This window comes from Tachyglossus aculeatus, chromosome 4 (genome assembly GCF_015852505.1).
Source record: "Tachyglossus aculeatus isolate mTacAcu1 chromosome 4, mTacAcu1.pri, whole genome shotgun sequence".
NCBI lineage: Eukaryota > Metazoa > Chordata > Mammalia > Monotremata > Tachyglossidae > Tachyglossus > Tachyglossus aculeatus.
Genome location: NC_052069.1, coordinates 74762548 through 74783238, shown reverse-complemented (window position 1 = coordinate 74783238; position 20691 = coordinate 74762548). Strand labels below are relative to the sequence as shown.

At 45.4% G+C, this 20691-nt stretch overlaps 1 protein-coding gene across 8 annotated transcripts in view; it reads right to left on the bottom strand.

Moving 5' to 3' along the window:
- The window catches only part of SYBU (syntabulin), a 105982-nt gene that overhangs the window by 59752 nt on the left and 25539 nt on the right, over positions 1-20691 (bottom strand). For 5 of the 8 annotated variants that reach the window (XM_038745313.1, XM_038745312.1, XM_038745318.1 and 2 more), the window contains 2 exons: positions 9535-9589; positions 5591-5795 (listed from right to left, as the gene is read on the bottom strand). In XM_038745313.1, the coding sequence (XP_038601241.1) occupies positions 5591-5795; positions 9535-9558 (229 nt within the window). In that variant the 5' untranslated portion in view covers positions 9559-9589. The remainder of the gene's footprint in view (positions 1-5590; positions 5796-9534; positions 9590-20691) is intronic. The other 3 variants (XM_038745316.1, XM_038745314.1, XM_038745320.1) reach the window with 1 other exon arrangement.

Genomic DNA, 20691 nt, shown 5'->3' with positions numbered 1-20691 from the left:
TGTACACTTTACCTGAGTTTTGATCTTTATACCCTGGTGCAGACTACATCCAGATCTCACACTTCTCCAGCTGGGTACATGCATACCAGTATTGTTTCTGGTTGATCAGGGCATGGTAAATAATGAGGAAGCATTGCCTGTCAGATTGCAATTGCTTTAATTGGCCTCCCAAGGATGTGATGCTATTTACCATCATGGGCACTTAGAAAAGGACACTCTTTACTTCCTCTGACACATTCAAGTCAAAAAAGTCACATCTAATTCCATTATGACAACAGACACACCACTAGGCACTGCAATTTAAATTGGATGGCTCTTCTCAGCACCCCTGACATACCGCTTAAAAAAGAAAAAAAAAGCCTGCTTTCTTTTTTGTGGGGGAATTTGGAAAGATGGGGGAAGAGTACTGAAGAGTGGGAGATATGGTACCTTTATTTTCATCTTATCTTTTAAATCTTGAAAACTTGTAAAGAAGGGAGAAAATTTAGTGAATAAAGAAAATCCTCTCTGCAATCAAGTGAGGCCTATAATAATAATAGTGGAATTTATTAAGCGCTTATTTGTGCCAAGCACAGTACTAAGAATTGGAGTAGGTCCAAGATAATCAGATCGGGCATATCACATAATTCAATAATGATAATAATAATAGCATTTGTTAAGCACTTACTATGTGCTAAGTGCTGTACCAAGTGCTAAGTGCTGTACCAAGCTCTGGGTTAGACCCGATATAACTATGTCAGACACAGTCCCGGTCCCACATGGGGCTCACAGTCTAAGGAGGCCTAGTGGAAAGAGCATGGAACCGGGAGTCAGAAGACCTTGCTCGCAGCCCTGGCTCCATCATTTGCCTGTTAGGTGTGATCTTGGGTAAGTCTCAATATCTCTGCCTTAGTTTGCTCATCTGTAAAATGGGAGTTAAATTCCTGTTCTCCCTTCCTCTTAGACTGGGAGCTTCGGGTGGGATGAGAACAATGTCCAACCGGATTATCTTGTCCCTACCCTACTGCTTAGTTTAGAATAAGCCTGGTGTGGGCAGAGATTGCTGAACTGTACTTTCCAAGTGCTTAGAACAGTGCTCTGCACACAGTAAGCGCTTGACAAATACGACAGTGAATAAATGCTGGATAAATACCATCATTATTATTGTAAAGCAATGTAGCCAGAACACATTCCTCCACCTGTAGCTTAGATCTCATGATTACAACGTGCCCTTAATGATAACTAGTGTGACACATAGCAATCCACCTGCTTCCCAGTCCTAAAGAGTAATCAGCCACTCAACTAAGAAGAATGCACACCATGCTGCTAATGGTTTCAGATGACTAATGACATATACCTCATGAACTCAAACAGGTCATCAACCTTTGTAATTTGTACTCTGTAGTAAAAGAAAAAAAATACATTTACTTCCCCCAAAGAAGTGTGCTAGAAATAACCAAAGATCAGTACTTGACAGGTTACAGATGGTCACAAATTTCTCATGATCATACTGGAAACAGGAAACTGTCAAATGAACTCCTCGTGGTCAGGGAACATGTCTGCCAACTCTGTTTTATTGTACTCTCCCAAGAGCTTAGTCCAGTGCTGTATACATAGCAATCGCTCAATAAATACCATTGATTGAAGTTAAAAAGGTAGACTGAATGAACGAAACACCAGCATTACAAAATCGATCAATCGTATTTATTGAGCGCTTACTGTGTGCAGAGCACTGTACTAAGCACCTGGGAAGTCCAAGTTGGCAACATATAGAGACAGTCCCTACCCAACAGTGGGCTCACAGTCTAACCAATCTATTTACTGAGTGTTTACTCTGTGTAGAACACCGTACTAAGCATTTGAGAGAGTACAATACAACAGAGTTGGTAGATATGTTCCCTACCCATAAGGAGCTCAGAGTCTAGAAGGGGACACTGACAGTCATATGAACAAATTATAGATATGCATGTATGTGCTATGGGGCTTAGTGTGGGGTGAATAAAGGGTGCAAATCCAAGAGCAAGAGTGATGCAGAAAGGATTGGGAGAAGAGGAAATGTGGGCTTAGTCGGAGAAGGCCTCTTGGAAGAGATGTGTTTTTAAATGAGGCTTTGAAGGCAGGGAGAGTGATGATCTTTCAGATATGAAGAGGGAGGGTGTTCCAAGCCAGAGACCGGACATAGGTGAGGGATCAGTGGTGAGACAGATGAGATCGAAGTTGATATTAGAGGAGCACAGTGTGAGGGCTGGGCAGTAGTTAAAAATCAGAAATCAAAGGATTACCTGCCTTGAAAGGCCCTAACCAGAGGCTGGAGAGAAAACGGGATGAACCGCAAAACCAGCTGCATTAAAGTGCAAACAATATTCACAAGCAAAGGGCAATGGTGATTCCCATGCTGTCTTTGACTTGCAGAAGGATGTAAATGAAATTTCAGTGACTTCTGCCACAGACAGTAGAAAGCACTATAGGATTTATAGTTCTGAAAGGACTGTTATTCAAGAATCGGAATATTTGAATTTCCAAGGCAGGCCTAGCACACAGAGCATTCCAAAGCCAAAGGGGACATTTTGAGCAAAGCCCAAGTGACCAAAGTACAGCCAATGCCGCTTTAGATCTTTGACCTCAAATCAATCAATCAATCGTATTTATTGAGTGCTTATTGTGTGCAGAGCACTGTACTAAGCTCTTGGGAAGTACAAGTTGGCAACATATAGAGACAGTCCCTACCCAACAGTGGGCTCACAGTCTAAAAGGGGGAGACAGAGAACAAAACCAAACATACTAACAAAATAAAATAAATAGAATAGATATGTACAAGTAAAATAGAGTAATAAATATGTACAAACGTATACACATATATACAGGTGCTGTGGGGAACGGAAGGAGGTAATATGGGGGGGATGGAGAGGGGGAGGAGGGGGAGAGGAAGGAAGGGGCTCAGTCTGGGAAGGCCTCCTGGAGGAGGTGAGCTCTCAGTAGGGCCTTGAAGGGAGGAAGAGAGCTAGCTTGGCTCAAAGCTAAATTCCACATGAAAATGGGTACTAGAACAGCCTTTCTGAGCCAAGACCTCCCCCGGCCCATCATATCCATGTTATCTGAGACAATGACTTAGACGGTTAAGAATTATTTATTGCAAATTACTTATTTATTCATATTAATGTCTGTCTCCCCCTCGGACTGTAAGCTCATTATGGGAAGGGAACGTGTCTGCTTATTCTCATGTCTTGTACTCACCCAAGCAATTAGAACAGTGCCCTTCACATAGTAAGCACTCAGTAAATACCACTGACCATTAAGTAGTTATCCCCCAGCCACATTAAAGGATAAGATTACTAAGTGAGCAATGTCACTAAATTTTATCAACACCATTTTACCATGTCATGCATACTAAGTAGTGTGCTGGCATGATAACTTCGCTGGGATGACATAATCAGTAATTGAAAATCTCTCTGTAAAGATCTGCTCCTCTACTGGTTAGGCTAAGCCCTTTCTTTCCTTTCCTACTTCACTGCTTGTAGTGCCATTAATGCTCTCAGGAATTGTGAAGCCATTGACTCTGTCTCTGCTCCTGATCTCCTTCAGCAGCATTAACAGCCTCAGAAGGCCCGCCTCCCCCCACTTCAGTCTGAGATGCACTCAAAGCCTTGGATTGTATCACATCTCTCACGGGGAAGGAAAATGAACCTTGGGGAACCAACTAAGCGGACCAGACAGAGAGGGGCCTGGGAGTTGGAGACAAGATGCAAACTCTGGTTGCAAGGATACAGGCCGTGTTAAGTAGTGGAAATGCTGTAATTACAGGGATCAGTCCATCGTCTTTGGGCCTACTTTTCCTTTAGATTTTCGCCTGCACTTATTTGATGGCATAACTGGAGACTGGGGAAAGGAGGTGGCCCAAAATGGGTCTGAGACCTATTACCATTCAGAACCAGTTCATTCAGGAATCAGAAAATTTGCATCCATTTGCTCCTTAACTCCTAGCTGAAGATCACTTTTCTCTGTCCTGTGGGTGGCCTCTCGCTGATATGTTGGCTTTCCATAGAGGTTTAATGTGTAAATTTAAAAATTCCGCTCCAAAAATTGAGCTATATAAAAAAGGCCCTAGAACAGAAATGTTTCCCTTCTCCACTTAAATGCTGCCACTAGCGTTCACTCTCTGCAGCCTGACAAAAGGCTCCAGCTCTGAACTCTAGTCCAAATAAACAGGCACCCTTTGCAAATAATGCTTCTGTCTCAGGAAAGTTCGTGTTCCATGCAAACATTCAAATTTACCTTCTCTTGGAAGGAAGCGCAAGTGAACAGTAGGATTTCCTTCTACTCCAGCCTCAGCCACCCTAAAGAATCAGATTTTTCATCTGGGCATTGATAGAAAACCTTAAAGAAAGAAATCTAGGTTTTTTTATCCCAAGAATGGAAACTAGACCATATGTAATCAAAATTAAGTTTACTCGAACCGTAGCTCTTCTGTGGTTTTGGATTTATGGTTTCAACTGGTAAAATCTGGATGAAAATCTAGTGGAGCACTGTTCTAATGAGAATGTCTTTTTGAATGACTTGGATTAAAATGGAAAGCAGTATTTGTTACACAGTAAAATTTAAAATAAACGGCGTGTTTCAATCAATCGTATTTATTGAGCGCTTACTTTGTGCAGGGCTCAGATGGTATCCTTTACTTCACATGTCCCTTTTCAAGAAGGATTTTTTTTTCTATCAGGAAAAGTGGCTTTAAATGATCTGCTACAAAATGCACGGTAGAAATTATGCCACTCGATCATCTCAGAGGCTTGCTCTTGAGTCTTATTAAAATTCCCATTCTGAAAGAGGAAGTTCAAAGTCCTACGGATACATTGATCTTATGGGTGGAATTAAATACCTGTACCATCTGTTGAAGGTGTATGAGAGGAATAACTTTTCCACAAAATGCAGTTTAAACATGACAAAAACGACCCCATCCCTCATTTTCCTAGTATTTACTGACTGCATTTCCAAATTCATTTATCATTTAGTAATCATTTAGAGAATGTCAATTTTCTCCACCAACCTGACCCCCAAGGACATATAGTTCACAGCCCAGAGAAAAGCAATCTGACAGGTGATTTTCAAAAACAGATGAAAGTTTCATTGAGTTTCTAAGTAGTTCTCATATTTGTAAGGGTTCTCTCAAATTAGGATTACACAAGCTTAGAACTACTAATAAGAGAAGTATATTTCTCAAAGATGGGCATCTTGACCTGGTGGAATGAGCATGAGATTTATGAGTCAAAAGACGTGAGATCTCGTCCTAGTTCCACCGCTTACTTGCTGCTACTGTTTGACCTTGGACTTGACTAGGTATACTCACCTCTAAAGGAGGATAAAATACCTACCTTAAACTGTGAGCCCCCTGTGACGCAGGAACTGTTTCCAATCAGATTTGAAATCTACCCCTACACTTGGTAAAGTGCTTAGCACATGATCATTATTATTACCAGATGTAATTGTACTCTAAAACAATAAGAACACCAAAAATCCCTTCCCTAGAACCCACACTCATCTTTACTCCATTTCCTTCCCTAGCCAACGAATGTGTGGAAATGCACAGGTGAGCCTGGGTGTGTTTCTGGTGTTTTACCTGAGCAGAAGCTGTTGCTGCTAATGGTCCTGGCTGAGCGGCCCGAGCTGCTGAGATTGAATTCCCGGCTCTCCTCCTCCGAGAAGGGCGACTCGGATGCCGGGGACAGCTTCTGCAGCTGCTGGGGAGCGTGGGGCCGAAGAACCAAGCGTGGGATGCGGCTACGGGAAACCTTCTCCTGGTGGTGATACACCCTCTGCTCCTTCTCAAATATGGACGACAGAAGAAATGCAAAAGGAAGACTGAATACTCTTTCTCCTCCCTAAGCATCCAATGCCGAATCCATGTTCTTGGGTGGGGAATCCTCAAGAAAAGTTCGCCTTTTCTCCCTACAAGAATCACTCAAGGCAACAACAACTTCCTCCTCTGTCCAAAACTACCCGTTCAAAGGGACGATGACAAAGCAAACGCAGGCCATCTCTTTTGGAAGTTCTATTTCTACATCACTTATAACGTCATACCCTTCATTGCAAAGACCACCTACTGCATCCTTCCTTACCTTCTCTTCTGGGGCAAATGCAACATTCTTGTCCTTAATTCCTGTATTTCCTACTACTCCATAAAAAATATGACTATTATTATCATTGCTATTTTATCACAGACCAACACAGTCGGCTGCTCTTTCTCTCTACGCCCTGTTTCGGTCTTGATCGGGGCATTTTGTTTTTCATCCATTTTCCAAATATGCGCCTGTTCCGGAACCATCCCCTAACCTTTCCCTTCATCCCATTTATGCCATAATTCAACGCCATCCGAGTTAGTGCCCGGGGCTCCTTGCCAAGGGGAGAGTCAACAGATTGTCAAGACGCAGGGGGTTCCCTCCCTCTTTTCACCCGGTGTTGCATTATTCATTCAATCATATTTATTGAGTGCTTACTTTGTGCAGGGCACTGTACTAAGCGCTTAGCACTGTACTAAATTTTGTACAGCCTACAACAGCCAGGCCGCAAGAAGGCCACGTCTAATCCATTTCTTTAAAAAGTGGTGGGAGTGGGGGGGGAACGTGAATACATACAGGGCCCCTTTCGGACTGTCCTAGGAGATCCATCGATCCTCTTCCCACCCCGTACAGATTAGGAGATGAAATGCCAGTTCGGAACCCGATCCGGAGGCGTTTTGGGTGACATCGGACCCCTAGATGTGCCCCCAACAGTTGGAAGGGCGGTGTAAAATAGCAAACGAGGAGAAAAGCGGGGGCCTAAAAATATCCTGGAGCATCCCTGCTCCCCCGGCTGGGTTTTTGCTGTCTCCCCCTTTTAGACTGTGAGCCCACTGTTGGGTAGGGACTGTCTCTATATGTTGCCAACTTGGCCTTCCCAAGCGCTTAGTACAGTGCTCTGCACACAGTAAGCGCTCAATAAATACGATTGATTGATTGCCCAAGCTGTTTAGGAGCTGGTGCGAGGTCGAGGGGCATCCAGGTGTGGCTGTGGCTCAGCCAAGGCGGCATCATCATCATCATCATCAATCGTATTTATTGAGCGCTTACTATGTGCAGAGCACTGTACTAAGCACTTGGGAAGTACAAGTTGGCAACATATAGAGACAGTCCCTACCCAACAGTGGGCTCACAGTCTAAAAGGGGGAGACAGAGAACAAAACCAAACATACTAACAAAATAAAACAAATAGAATAGATATGTACAAATAAATTAAATAAATAAATAGAGTAAAAAAATATGTACAAACATATATACATATATACAGGTGCTGTGGGTAAAGGAGGGAGGTAAGATGGGGGGATGGAGAGGGGGACGAGGCGGAGAGGAAGGAAGGGGCTCAGTCTGGGAAGGCCTCCTGGAGGAGGCAGCAGAGAAAAGGGGAGGTCCCCCCGTGCCCCCCGGCTATAAGGCGCGACCCCCACCGCCCCTCGAGGGGGGAATCGATCCGTCTGCCCACCCCCCGAAACCCACCTCCTGTAAAACTCTCCTGTCTCCTCCCCAACGGGCGCCCTGCCCGGGCTGCCGAGTCAGAGGGCGTGGGTTCGAATCCCGCCTGCTCGGCAGCGGGGTGACCTTGGGCGAGTCACTTCTCTGGGCCTCAGTTCCCTCCTCTGGAAACTGGGGATGAAGACTGGGAGCCCCAGGGGGGGGGGCAACCTGATTTCCTTGTCTCCCGCCCAGCGCTTGTAGGATAGGGACCGTGCCTATATGTTGCCAACTTGTACTTCCCAAGCGCTTAGTACAGTGCTCTGCACGCAGTAAGCGCTCAATAACGCTTAGTACAGTGCTCTGCATGCAGTAAGCGCTCAATAACGCTTAGAACAGTGCTTTGCACATAGTAAGCGCTTAATAAATGGCATCGTTATCATTACAGACGATTGAATGAATGTTGGGCCCAGAGTAAGCGCTGAGCAAGTCCCATTATGATGGTGATTACAGGTGCGGGTGTTTGCGGGTGGCGGGCGGCTCCCCTCCGGCCCCGGGGGTCAATCAATCAATCAATCGTATTTATTGGGCGCTTACTGCGTGCAGAGCACTGTACTAAGCGCTTGGGAAGGACAAGCTGGCAACATATAGAGACAGTCCCTACCCAACAGTGGGCTCACAGTCTACAAGGGGGAGGCAGAGAACAAAACCAAACATACTAACAAAATAAAATAAATAGAATAGATATGTACAAGTAAAATAGAGTAATAAATCATCATCATCAATCGTATTTTTTGAGCGCTTACTGTGTGCAGAGCACTGTACTAAGCGCTTGGGAAGTACAAGTTGGCAACACATAGAGACAGTCCCTACCCAACATTGGGCTCACAGTCTAAAAGGCGGGAGTCTAAAAGGGGGGGGGTATATGTATGTATATATACACATATATACAGGAGCTGTGGGAAGGGAAGGAGGTAAGATGGGGGGGAACTTGTACTTCCCAAGCGCTTAGTACAGTGCTCTGCACGCAGTAAGCGCTCAATAACGCTTAGAGCAGTGCCTTGCACATAGTAAGCGCTTAATAAATGGCATCGTTATTATTAAAGACGATTGAATGAATGTTGGGCCCAGAGTAAGCGCTGAGCAAGTCCCATTATGATGGTGATTACAGGTGCGGGTGTTTGCGGGTGGCGGGCGGCTCCCCTCCGGCCCCGGGGGTCAATCAATCAATCAATCGTATTTATTGGGCGCTTACTGCGTGCAGAGCACTGTACTAAGCGCTTGGGAAGGACAAGCTGGCAACATATAGAGACAGTCCCTACCCAACAGTGGGCTCACAGCCTACAAGGGGGAGGCAGAGAACAAAACCAAACATACTAACAAAATAAAATAAATAGAATAGATATGTACAAGTAAAATAGAGTAATAAATCATCATCATCAATCGTATTTATTGAGCGCTTACTGTGTGCAGAGCACTGTACTAAGCGCTTGGGAAGTACAAGTTGGCAACACATAGAGACAGTCCCTACCCAACAGTGGGCTCACAGTCTAAAAGGGGGGAGTCTAAAAGGGGGAGTATATATGTATAGATACATATATATATGTGTATATGTATCTATACATATATACAGGTGCTGTGGGAAGGGAAGGAGGTAAGATGGGGGGAACTTGTACTTCCCAAGCGCTTAGTACAGTGCTCTGCACGCAGTAAGCGCTCAATAACGCTTAGAACAGTGCTTTGCACGCAGTAAGCGCTCAATAACGCTTAGAACAGTGCTTTGCACATAGTAAGCGCTTAATAAATGGCGTCGTTATCATTACAGACGATTGAATGAATGTTGGGCCCAGAGTAAGCGCTGAGCAAGTCCCATTATGATGGTGATTACAGGTGCGGGTGTTTGCGGGTGGCGGGCGGCTCCCCTCCGGCCCCGGGGGTCAATCAATCAATCAATCGTATTTATTGGGCGCTTACTGCGTGCAGAGCACTGTACTAAGCGCTTGGGAAGGACAAGCTGGCAACATATAGAGACGGTCCCTACCCAGCAGTGGGGTCACGGTCTAGAAGGGGTCCTTACCTTGCTGTCCCGAAGGGGCCCCATCCTTCTTCTCGTCCTCCTCCTCCTCTTCCTCCTGCGGACAGCAGGGAGACGAAAGGCTTGTCGCTCAGCTCAGGCCCGGGCGGGGCGCGGAGTGGGCGCGGCCTGGGTGCGGATGGTGCGCGGCCTGGGCGGGCCCCTCCTCTTTCTTCCCCGTCTCCCCCTCCCGCATCTCCCGGGGCCGATTCCCAACGGAGCGCTCAGCACAGCCCCGGGCCGGGCTGGAAAACCCGCCCCCCGAGCCCGGGATCGCGTCCCTGCCACCCTCCTTGCCAGGTGCCGGCGGCAGGGATCGGCCCCCCTTTCAACCTCCCTCCCCGCCCAATTCTGGGGGGAGGGATATAGATATATACGTCTCTAAATATGGATGTATAGTGTGGTTCAGTGGCAACAGCCCGGACTTGGGCGTCAGAGGTCAGAATAATGACAATTTGGGGGGAGGGATATGTATGTATAGTGTGGCTCAACAATCAATCAATCGTATTTATTGAGCGCTTACTGTGTGCAGAGCACTGTACTAAGCGCTTGGGAAGTACAAGTTGGCAACATATAGAGACGGTCCCTACCCAACAGTGGGCTCACAGTCTGGAACAGCCCGGACTTGGGAGTCAGAGGTCATAATAATGACAATCTGGGGGGAGGGATATGTATGTATGTATGTATAGTGTGGCTCAGTGGCAACAATCAATCGTATTTATTGAGCGCTTACTGTGTGCAGAGCACTGTACTAAGCACTTGGGAAGTACAAGTTGGCAACATATACAGTCCCTACCCAACGGTGGTCTCACAGTCTAGAACAGCCCGGGCTTGGGAGTCAGAGGTCATAATAATGACAATTTGGGGGGAGGGGTATGTATGGATGGATGGATGGATAGTGTGGCTCAGTGGCAACAGCCCGGGCTTGGGAGTCAGAGGTCATAATAATGACAATTTGGGGAGAGGGATATGTATGTATGTATAGTGTGGCTCAGTGGCAACAATCAATCAATCAATCGTATTTATTGAGTGCTTACTGTGTGCAGAGCACTGTACTAAGCGCTTGGGAAGTACAAGTTGGCAACATATAGAGACAGTCCCTACCCAACGGTGGGCTCACAGTCTAGAACAGCCCGGGCTTGGGAGTCAGAGGTCATAGTAATGACAATTTGGGGGGAGGCATATGTCTGTCTGTATGTATGTATAGTGTGGCTCAGTGGCAACAGCCCAGGCTTAATAATAGTAATGATGATGGCACTTATTAAGCTCTTACTACGTGCAAAGCACTGTTCTAAGCGCTGGGGCGGTTACAAAGTAATCAGGCTGCCCCACGAGGGGCTCACAGTCTTAATCCCCATTTTACCGATGAGGTAACTGAGGCCCAGAGAAGTTAAGTGACTTGCCCAAAGTCACACAGCTGACAATTGGCGGAGCCGGTATTTGAACCCGTGACCTCTGACTCCAAAGCCCGGGCTCTTTCCACTGAGCCACGCTGGTTCTCATTATGTATGTATGTATGTAGATATGTATGTATAGTGTGACTCAGTGGCAACAGCCTGGGCTTGAGAGTCAGAGGTCATAATAATGACAGTTGTGTGGGGGCGGATATGTATGTAGGTATGGATGGATGGATGGTGTGGCTCAGTGGCAAGAGCCCAGGCTTAATAATAATAATGGTAATAGTGATGGCATTTATTAAGCTCTTACTATGTGCACAGCACTGTTCTAAGCGCTGGGGAGGTTACAAGGTGATCAGGTTGCCCATGGGGCCCTCACAGTCTTAATCCCCATTTTACAGATGAGATAACTGAGGCACAGGGAAGTTAAGTGACTTGCCCAAAGTCACACAGCTGACAAGCAACCTGGCTCAGTGGAAAGAACCCGGGCTTTGGAGTCAGAGGTCATGGGTTTGAATCCCGACTCCACCACTTGTCAACTTTATGACCTTGGGCAAATCACTTCACTCCTCTGGGCCGTAGTTCCCTCATCTGCAAAATGGGGATAATAATAATAATGGCATTAAGCGCTTAGTACAGTGCTCTGCACACAGTAAGCGCCCAAGTAATAAGATTGAATGAATGACAATTGGCGGAGCTGGGATTTAAACCACCCATGACCTCTGACTCCAAAGCCCGGGCTCTTTCCTCTGAGCCATGTCAGAGGTCATAATAATGACAATTTGGGGGTGAGGGGAGGGCTATGTATGTATGTATGTATGTATGGTGTGGCTCAGTAGCAAGAGCCTGGGCTTGGGAGTCAGAAATCATAATAATGACAATTTGTGGGGGGGAGGGATATGTATGTATTCATTCATTCAGTTGTATTTATTGAGCTCTTACTGTGTGCAGAGCACTGGACTATATGCTACACTGTATATATGTATATATTTTTGTACATATTTATTACTCTATTTATCTATTTATTTTAAATAAATAAAATGTATTTAACATATCCACCAAGCTTGCTCTCTTCCAGCCTTCAAAGCCCTACTGAGAGCTCCCCTCCTCCTTCCCAGACTGAGCCCCCTTCTTCCTCTCCCCCTCCTCCCCCTCCCCATCCCCGCCACCTTACCTCCTTCCCCTCCCCACAGCACCTGTATATATGTTTGTACGTATTTATTACTCTATTTATTTTATTTGTACATATTTATTCTATTTATTTTATTTTGTTAATATATTTTGTTTTGTTGTCTGTCTCCCCCTTCTAGACTGTGAGCCCGCTGTTGGGTAGGGACTGTCTCTATCTGTTGCCAACTTGGACTTCCCAAGTGTTTAGTACAGTGCTCTGCACACAGTAAGCGCTCAATAAATACGATTGAATAAATACGATTGAATGAATGACTAAGCGCTTGGGAAGTACAAGTTGGCAACAGATAGAGACGGTCCCTACCCAACAATGGGCTCACAGTCTAGAAGGGGGAGACAGACAACAAAACAAAACATATTAAAATAGAATAAATAGAATAGTAAATATGTACAAGTAAAATAGAGTAATAAATCTGTACAAACATATATACAGGTGCTGTGGGGAGGGGAAGGAGATTGTATGTATGTATGTATGGTATGGTATGGTTAGACTATGAGCCCACTGTTGGGTAGGGACTGTCTCTAGATGTTGCCAACCTGTACTTCCCCAGCGCTTAGTACAGTGCTCTGCACATAGTAAGCGCTCAATAAATACGATTGATGATGATGGTATGGCTCAGTGGCAAGAGCCCGGGCTTGGGACTCAGAGGTCATAATGCTGGTGGCATTTGTTAAGCGCTTACACTGTGCAAAGCACTGTTCTAAGCGCTGGGGGGATACAAGGTGATCAGGTTGTCCCACGTGAGCTTCACAGTCTTCATCTCCATTTTACAGATGAAGGAACTGAGGCCCAGAGAAGTGAAGTGACTCGCCTAAAGTCACACAGCAGACAATTTGTACTTCCCAAGCGCTTAGTACAGTGGTCTGCATACAGTAAGTGCTCAATAAATACGATTGAATGAATGAATGAATGAATGACAAGTGGCGGAGCGGGATTTGAACCCATGACCTCTGACTCCTAAGTCCGTGGTTCTAGTCCCAGCTCTGCTGCTTGTCAGCTGGGTGACTTTGGGTGAGTCACTTCTCTGGGCCACAGTTCCCTCATCTGTAAAATGGGGATTGAGACTGTGAGCCCCATGTGGGACAACCTGATTCCCTTGTGACTACACCAGCGCTCAGAACAGTGCTTAGCACATAGTAAGCGCTTAACAAATATCACTAATATTATTATTACGGTTGAAATAAGGGAAGCAGCGTGGCTCAGCAGCAAGAGCCCAAGCTTGGGAGTCAGAGGTCGTGAGTTCTAATCCTGGCCCTGCCACATAGCTGTGTGACTTTGGGCAAGTCACTTTACTTCTCTGGGCCTCAGTTACTTCCTCTGTAAAATGGGGATGAAGACTGTGAGCCCCACATGGGACAATCTGATTACCTTGCATCTACCCCAGCGTTAGAAGAGTGCATGAAGCACCATGGCTCAGTGGCAAGAGCCCAAATTTAGGAGTCAAAGGTCATGGGTTCTAATCCCGACTTCGCCGCTTGTCAGCTGTGTGACCTTGGGCAAGTCACTTCGCTTCTCTAGGCATCAGCTCCCTCATCTGCAAAATGGGGATGAAGACCGTGAGCCCCACGTAATCTACCCCAGAGATTAGAACAGTCCTTGGCACATAGTAAGCGCTTAACAAATACCAACATTATTATTTTTATTAGAGTAAGCATTTAACAAATACCATTATTATTATTACGATCGACTGAGTGAATGAATGAATTGGCCTGGCCAGAGGCGAAGACCGTCCAGACACTGGGTTCCCCCCGCGGGCGGTCCTGGCCTTCGGCTGGGTCTGGGGGCATCTGCTGCCCACGTCAATCAATCAATCAATCAATCGTATTTATTGAGCGCTTACTGTGTGCAGAGCACTGTGCTAAGCGCTTGAGAAGTACGAGTTGGCAACATATAGAGACAGTCCCTACCCAACAGTGGGCTCGCAGTCTAGAAGGGGTAGACAGAGAACAAAACCAAACATATTAACAAAATAAAATAAATAGAATAGATATGTACAAGTAAAATAGAGTAATAAATATGTACAAACATATATATATATATAGGTGCTGTAGGGAAGGGAAGGAGGTAAGACGGGGGGGATGGAGAGGGGGACAAGGGGGAGAGGAAGGAGGGGGCTCCCTTTTATTGAGTGCTTCCTTGAAAACGTCCTTTCCCATGGACACATTTGCCATCCCCTGGGCTGTCCAGGAGCTTTTCCCCGGCTCCCCTCAGCCACGCACGGAGCCTGATGCGGAGAAACAGCCCGGCCTTGGGAGGCAGAGGACATGGGTTCCCATCCCTGCCCCGCCACTTGTCCCTTGGGTGACTTTGGGCAACTCACTTCACTGGGCCTCAGTTCCCACATCTGTAAAATGGGGATGAAGTCTCTGAGCCCCACATGGGACATCTTGATTACCTAGTATCTACCCCAGCCCTTAGAACAGTGCTTAGCACATAGTAAGTGCTTAACAAATACCATCATCATTATTATTAGTAGTCTTCACTCCTTCACGAGGTTTCCCCGGGACTTGGTTTTCTCATCTGTAAAATAATATGATAATAATAACAATAATAATAATAATGGCATTTGTTAAGTGCTTACTATGGGCAAAGCACTGTTCTAAGTGCCGTGGGGGGGATACAAGATGATCAGGTTGTCCAACGTGGGGCTCACAGCCTTCATCCCCATTCTTCAGATGAGGGAACGAGGCACAGAGAAGTTAAGAGACTTGCCCAAAGTCACACAGCTGACAAGTGGCAGAGCCAGGATTAGAACCCATTCATTCATTCATTCAATCAATCGTATTTATTGAGCGCTTACTGTGTGCAGAGCACTATACTAAGCACTTGGGAAGTACAAGTTGGCAACATATAAAGTTGTTGCCATGACCTCTGACTCCCAAGCCCAGCCTCTTTCTACTGAGCCATGCTGTTTCTCAATGGGGCTTTGGGACCTACTTTTCCCCTCTAACGAGACTGTGAGTCTCATCTGGGATAGGTACTGTGTCACATCTGCATGGATTGTATTGTTGATACAATTCTTGGCCCGTGGTGTGTACTTAACAAATAACACATACTATTATTTAGTATTATTACTGTGGCCCTGAACCTCTATACGAACCCCCTCAAAGCTCGCCCAATTTCCCCATTTGTGCACCCATCACATTTGTTGGGGATGGAGATTGAAGAGGAAGGCAGAAGAAGCATTTGCCCTCAACTGTTTAGAAATCTTTTCAGTCATTCATACTTATTGAGCACTTACAGTGTGTGGAGCACTGTGCTAAGCACGTGGCAGAGTACCAGGTAACAATAAAACTGACACATTCACTGCCCACAATGAGTTTACACTTGTGTAAATCATCCCCTCCCCCCTGCCCCGAATTTGTCCCGAAAAACTCCCTAGGGCTTTTAACAAAATAAAATAAATAGAATAAATATGTGCAAATAAAATCAATAGAGTAATAAATATGTACAAACATATATACATATATACAGGTGCTGTGGGGAGGGGAAGGAGGTAAGGTGGGGGGGGGATGAGGAGGGGGAGAGGAAGGAGGGGGCTCAGTCTGGGAAGGAGGAGGTGAGCTCTCAGTAGGGCTTTTTGTCCCGAAAAACTCCCCTCTCCATCCCCCCCATCGTACCTCCTTCCCTTCCCCACAGCACCTGTATATATGTATATATGTTTGTACATATTTATTACTCTATTTATTTTACTTGTATATATCTATTCTATTTATTTTATTTTGTTAGTATGTTTGGTTTTCTTCTCTGTCTCCCCCTTTTAGACTGTGAGCCCAGTGTTGGGTAGGGACTGTCTCTTTATGTTGCCAACTTGTACTTCCCAAGCGCTTAGTACAGTGCTCCGCACACAGTAAGTGCTCAATAAATACGATTGATGATGATGATGATGAGTAGGATGTGGAAATCTGCACTCCCACCCCACCCCCATTCTTTAATTTGGTACCTACAGGACATTTACCCGAATCTTCAAATGTAAGAAACAAAAAAATGGCCACTTACCCAATCTGCCCACAACTTTACTATGGGTCTCTCCTATGGGATGGGCAGGGTGCTGCCTATTAAGTACCCCCTGACCGTTTATTTTGCTGGCACAAGGGGGTCTTCCCAATACCCTCCCTGGAGCAGAGTGGATGGGCTCTGGTCCAGGAGCTTGGGAGGGGTGGGGAGGAAGGTCGACTGAAGCATGGGCATCCTGAGCTACTGCTCTTGCATTTGGATTCCACTGTGGCCCAACCCGTAACTTTCCCATGGGTTTCCAGGAACCAGGGAGGGTAAAGTGCTGGTTGGTGTCCGGTTTCCAGTAGAGTTCAGGATTTTGTTTTGGGGCTGTGTATGCAAGGATATTCATTCTCAACCATTTTAGACCTGATGCCTTCTGCCATCGCCGACCAGGAAAATGTCTGATAATCTATGATCCAGTGTTTCAAAGAATGGAAACCTGGGGGTTGTATTTTGGATTAGTTTAGAGGCCTTCAGGGATATGTATATATGTTGGTATGTATTTATTACTCTATTTATTTTATATGTACATATTTATTCTACTTATTTTATTTTGTTAATATGTTTTGTTTTGTTCTCTGTCTCCCCCTTCTAGACTGTGAGCCCGCTGTTGGGTAGGGACCGTCTCTATATGTTGCCAACTTGGACTTCCCAAGCGCTTACGACAGTGCTCTGCACACAGTAAGCGCTCAATAAATATGATTGATTGATTGATTTCTGGGGAGGTTTTAAGAGGCAATTCTAAAGGGACAAGTACTGGCTGAGAGAATAGAGAAGCTGAGAAGCAGTGTGGCTCAGTGGACAGAGCACGGGCTTGGGAGTCAGACAGAGGTCATGGGTTTCTAATCCCGATTATGCCGCTTGTCAGCTGTGTGACTTTGGGCAAGTCACTTAACTTCTCTGTGCCTCAGTTACCTCATCTGGAAAATGGGGATCGAGACTGTGAGCCCCGTTTGGGACAACCTGATTACCTTGTATCCCGCCCCCAGTGCTTAGAACAGTACTTGGCACATAGTAAGCACTTAGCAGATACCACTATCATTATTATTATTATTAGAATAAATATTGAAAGTCAATCTCTATATCTTAATAGCTTTGGCCCCTTTATATGCTGCTTCAGTCTATACTTCACGCTGCTGCCCAGATCATCTCTGTGCAGAAACGCTCTGGGCTTGTTACTCCCCTCCTGAAAAATCTCCAGTGGCTACCAATCAATCTGCGCATCAGGCAGAAACTCCTCACCCTGGGCTTCAAGGCTGTCCATCACCTCACCCCCTCCTACCTCACCTCTCTTCTCTCCTTCTACAGCCCAGCCCGCGCCCTCAGCTCCTCTGCCGCTAGCCTCCTCACTGTACCTCGTTCTCGCCTGTCCCGCCGTCGACCCCCAGCCCACATCCTTCACCTGGCCTGGAATGCCCTTCCTCTGCACATCCGCCAAACTAGTTCTCTTCCTCCCTTCAAAGCCCTACTGAGAGCTCATCTCCTCCAGGAGGCCTTCCCAGACTGGGCCCCCTTTTTCCTCTCCTCCTCCCCATTCCCCCTGCCCTACCTCCTTCCCCTCCCCACAGCACCTGTATGTATGTTTGTACAGATTTGTTACTCTATTCATTTTACTTGTACATATTTACTATTCTATTTATTTTGTTGGTGATGTGCATCTAGCTTTATTTCTATTTATTCTGATTCATTCATTCAATCATATTTATTGAGCGCTTACTGTGTGCAGAGCACTATACTAAGCGCTTGGGAAGTACAAGTTGGCAACATATAGAGACGGTCCCTACCCAACAGCGGGCTCACAGTCTAGAAGGGGGATTCAGAGAACAAAACAAAACATATTAACAAAATAAAATAAATAGAATAAACATGTACAAATAAAATAAATAAATAGAGTAATAAATACATACAAACATATATACATATATACAGGTGCTGGGGGGAGGGGAAGGAGGTAAGGCGGGGGGGATGGAATGGAGGGGGGTGGAGGGGGAGAGGAAGGAGGTGACTCAGTCTGGGAAGGCCTCCTATGACTTGATGATGACTTGACACCTGTCCACATGTTTTGTTTTGTTCTCTGTCTCCCCCTTCTAGACTGTGAGCCTGTTGTTGGTTAGGGACCATTTCTATATGTTGCCAACTTGTACTTCCCAAGTGCTTAGTCTAGTGCTGTGCACACAGTAAGCGCTCAATAAATATGATTGAATGAATGAATGAATGCCTGATGCCAAGGGAATCTGTAGCAGGTGAAATTAGGAAGTCAGCCGTCCATCAAGAATCAATCGATCAATTAATCAATGGTACTTATTGAGCACTAACTTTGTGCAGAACCATTTTTAATGGTATTTGTTAAGAGCACTTACTGTGTGCCAGGCACTGTACTAAGCGCTCGAGTAGATACAAGATAATCAGGTTGGACACAGTCCATGTCCCACAGAGGGCTCACAGTCTTAATTCCCATTTTACTGATAAGGTAATGGAGGCACAGAGAGGTTGAGTGACTTGCCCAAGGTCCGACAGCAGACAAGTGGCAGAGCCAGAATTAGAACCCAGCTCCTTCTAACTTCCAGGCCTGCGTGCTATCCACTAGGCCATGGTGGACTATGAGGATATGGATTTAAAAAGTAGACAGTTTCCATGTTGGAAATGACCCCCAAACATGACACCTGGAATAATAATAATAATAGTATTAAGCTCTTACTATGTGCCAGGCACTGTACTAAGCGCTAGGGTGGATACAAGCAAATCAGGTTGGACACAGTCCCTGACCTAAATGGGGCTCGCAGTCTCATTCCCCATTTTACAGGTTAGGTAACTGAGGCCCTCAGAAGTGAAGTGACTTGCCCAAGGTCACACAGTACACAAGTGATGGACCCAGGATTAGAACACAAGGCCATCTGACTCTCAGGCCTGTGCTCTATCCACATCGCCACGCTGCTTCTCATCATATAAGGCTTTCTGGTTGGTCAGGGGGGATGTGTGTATCTAGGAAACAGAGCACGCGTTCTATGCTTCTGCAGAAATGCAGGCACCAGGAGAGGCTGAGCAGTCTTGGTGTCATCACCATAGCAACCCAGCCAGGGAAAAGGAAAATGATTTTGAAGTCAGAAGCCTCTTGGCACTATACTTTCATAACCCGAACCTGTTTGTCAACATTTTAAAAGGGCAGGTTACACAAATGATGTTATCTGTAATGCCTTTGTACTCATTCAGATATCCATGACCTTCTAAGTCATAAATACTAATTGTCCATTTAAGTAAGAATTCAGTATTGTCATATAGGATTTTTAACCATTTTCCACCACCTAGGTTTGTGAATACTCATATTTTTCAGTTTGTTTGTGCTGCTTCATAAATTCACTGCTGCCAAGGCTGGCTCCTTACACACTGCAGAAATTATCCCTCTAAATAAGACCTAATGAAGCTGGGTGTGTTAGTTTATTCAGAAACTCTTTCCCTGCCAAATCATGGGATTATTCCACATCAACTGTTCTTGACTATAGGGAAATGGGGAAACTCAGGTTAGACCTAGTACCTTACCTGTATTGTACTTTCCAAGCACTTAGTACAGTGCTCCGCACACAGTAAGTGCTCCATAAATACAATTGAATGGTAGGATGTCATTGAGATCCCATTTTCCTTACCAGGAAATAGGTATTAGGGTTTTGTCACTAGCAGCACTCGGCCTTTTTTTTTAAATCCTCTTATACTGTGGCTTTGTGGTGCAGTGTCTGTTACAGGCATGCTGTTGAAATTCAGACTTGAACTTTGCTCTTCGGCCCCTTTCTTCTTGTATACCTTGCTTCCCTTCCCATGCCCAGAAAAGTTGAAGATGGACGTGGGGACCAAGAACTGATATTTGGCCCTCAGGCATGCTCATTTTTTCCAGGAGTTTTTCCCATTTTTGAGCTTTTGAGTTTGGGATCAGATAGGGCCAATAGAGAAGCAGAGGAAAGTGGACAGTATTAGCACTGTCAGTTACCATTAGATGAGGCAGTCTGTGACTGTAACCAGGAGCTATAGGGCTTGTTTTCTAGGTCTCGGCTTTGCAGCCTGCAGAGGGGATGCAGTGGGAGAGTCAAAACGTGGATGAATAATAACTCTAAAATGCACTGAGAGAGGCATGCACCTATATAATCCCCTTTAAAGGCTTACTATTGGAAACTCCATCTTCCCCTTCTTACAGTGATAGCTGGAAGGAAAAGCAAAATGAAAGAATTCTAGGAAGGCTTTCAGAGAGTAGAGAATTCAGCCCCATGGCTCCGCCCTAAACTGTAAGATCCTTGTAGACAGGGAGTGTGTTTACCAAGTCTGTTGTATTGTACTCTCCCAAGCGTTGAGTACAGTAAGCACACAATAAATGATTGTTAAAAATATGATTGATTTCTGGTAGTAATAGTATTTGAGAAGCAGCATGGCTGTATATATGTTTGTACAGATTTATTACTCTATTTCACTTGTACATATTTACTATTCTATTTATTTTATTAATGATGTGCATCTAGCTTTATTTCTATTTATTCTGATGACTTGACACCTGTCCACATGTTTTGTTTTGTTGTCTGTCTCCCCCTTCTA